This window comes from Rhinopithecus bieti, unplaced genomic scaffold (genome assembly GCF_001698545.2).
Source record: "Rhinopithecus bieti isolate Rb0 unplaced genomic scaffold, ASM169854v2 scaffold_1575, whole genome shotgun sequence".
Taxonomy (NCBI): domain Eukaryota; kingdom Metazoa; phylum Chordata; class Mammalia; order Primates; family Cercopithecidae; genus Rhinopithecus; species Rhinopithecus bieti.
This window is the reverse complement of record NW_016842703.1, coordinates 1-1,713: the sequence shown is the minus strand read 5'-3', so window position 1 is coordinate 1,713 and position 1,713 is coordinate 1. Positions and strand designations below refer to the sequence as shown.

The 1,713-nt window shown below is 47.5% G+C and overlaps 1 protein-coding gene across 1 annotated transcript; it reads left to right on the top strand.

The window, feature by feature from the left end:
• The first annotated feature begins 6 nt into the window (after nucleotides 1–6).
• LOC108525084 (40S ribosomal protein S27) lies at nucleotides 7–361 on the top strand. Its single transcript, XM_017866161.1, has one exon. The coding sequence runs from the start codon at nucleotides 34–36 to the stop codon at nucleotides 286–288; it is 255 nt and encodes an 84-aa protein (XP_017721650.1). The 5' UTR covers nucleotides 7–33; the 3' UTR covers nucleotides 289–361.
• Nucleotides 362–1,713: the final 1,352 nt, after the last annotated feature.

Below are 1,713 nucleotides of genomic sequence, written 5' to 3'. Positions count from 1 at the left end.
TTTCCGGCGGTGACGACCTACCCACACGAGAATATGCCTCTCGCAAAGGATCTCCTTCATCCCTCCCCAGAAGAGGAGAAGAGGAAACACAAGAAGAAACGCCTGGTGCAGAGCCCCAATTCCTACTTCATGGATGTGAAATGCCCAGGATGCTATAAAATCACCACGGTCTTTAGCCATGCACAAACGGTAGTTTTGTGTGTTGGCTGCTCCACTGTCCTCTGCCAGCCTACAGGAGGAAAAGCAAGGCTTACAGAAGGATGTTCCTTTAGGAGGAAGCAGCACTAAAGGCACTCTGAATCAAGATGAGTGGGAAACCATCTCAATAAACACATTTTGGATAAAAAAAAAAAAAAAAAAAGACTAGGTACTACTGGCCAGGTGTCGTGGCTCACGCCTGTAATCCCAACACTTTGGGAGGCCGAGGTGGGCAGATCACGAGGTTGGGAGTTTAAGACCAACCTGGCCACCATGATGAAAACTGTCTCTACTAAAAATTCAAAATTTAGCCGGGCGTGGTGGCAGGCACCTGTAATCCCAGCTACTCGGTAGGCTGAGGCAGGAGAATCACTTGAACCCAGAAGGCAGAGGTTGTAGTGAGCCGAGATTGTGCCACTGCATTCCAGCTTGGGCAACAGAGCAAGACTCCGTCTCAGGAAAAAAAAAAAAAAAAAGACTAAGAACTACTAATATCCATATTTTTCTGATGGGGAAAATTAGGCAAATTCATCAATGTGTCCAATGTTACCAAGTAATAAGTGGCAACACTGGGATTTGAACCCACGGAGTCTGACTGCAAAATTGGTCCTTTTCCAAAATCGGTCCTTTTAATTACTTCATGAACTGCCTTCTTGAAATCAGTTATAACTACCTATTAAAAGATATCACTGGCCAGGTGTGGTGGCTCATGCCTGTAATCCCAGCACTTTGGGAGGCGAGGTGGGTGGATCACCTGAGATCAGGAGTTCGAGACCAGCCTGACCAACATGTTGAAACCCCATCTCTAATAAAATACAAAATTAGCTAGGCATGGTGGCACATGCCTGTAATCCCAGGTACTTGGGAGACTGAGGCAGGAGAATCGCTAGAGCCTGGGAGCCGGGGGTTGCAGTGAGCCGAGATTGCACCATTGCACTCCAGCCTGAGCAATAAGAGACAAATTTCATTTCAAAAAAAAAAAAAAAAAAAAAACACACGATATCACTGTTCGTACTCAGCGAAAACCCGTGCTCCTTGGGAAGATGGGAAAAGGGCCCCTGAGATATTATGGCAAACCACCCCTTGGTGTGGGGGCACTCAGGCTCACCAATGAGGTCTAACACCCCCTCACTTTCTTGTTAGTACACAATCCACTGATGACATGGAAGACCAAGCCAGTGATAGTTTTCCTTAGATAATCTGTGAAATAAAAGAAAAAATCCCCTAGCTGGGTGCTGTGGCTTATGCCTGTAATCCCAACACTTTGGGAAGTGGAGACAGGTGGATCACCTGAGGCCAGGAGTTCGAGACCAGCCTGGCCAACATGGCAAAACCCTGTCTCTATTAAAAATACAAAAAAATAATTGGCCGGGCGTGGTGGCAGGCGCCTGCAGTCCCAGCTACTTGGGAGACTGAGGCAGGAGAATCGCTTGAGCCCAGGAGGCGGAGGCTGCAGTGAGCTGAGATCACACTGATGCACTCCAGCCTGGGCAACAGAGCAAGACTGTTTCAAAA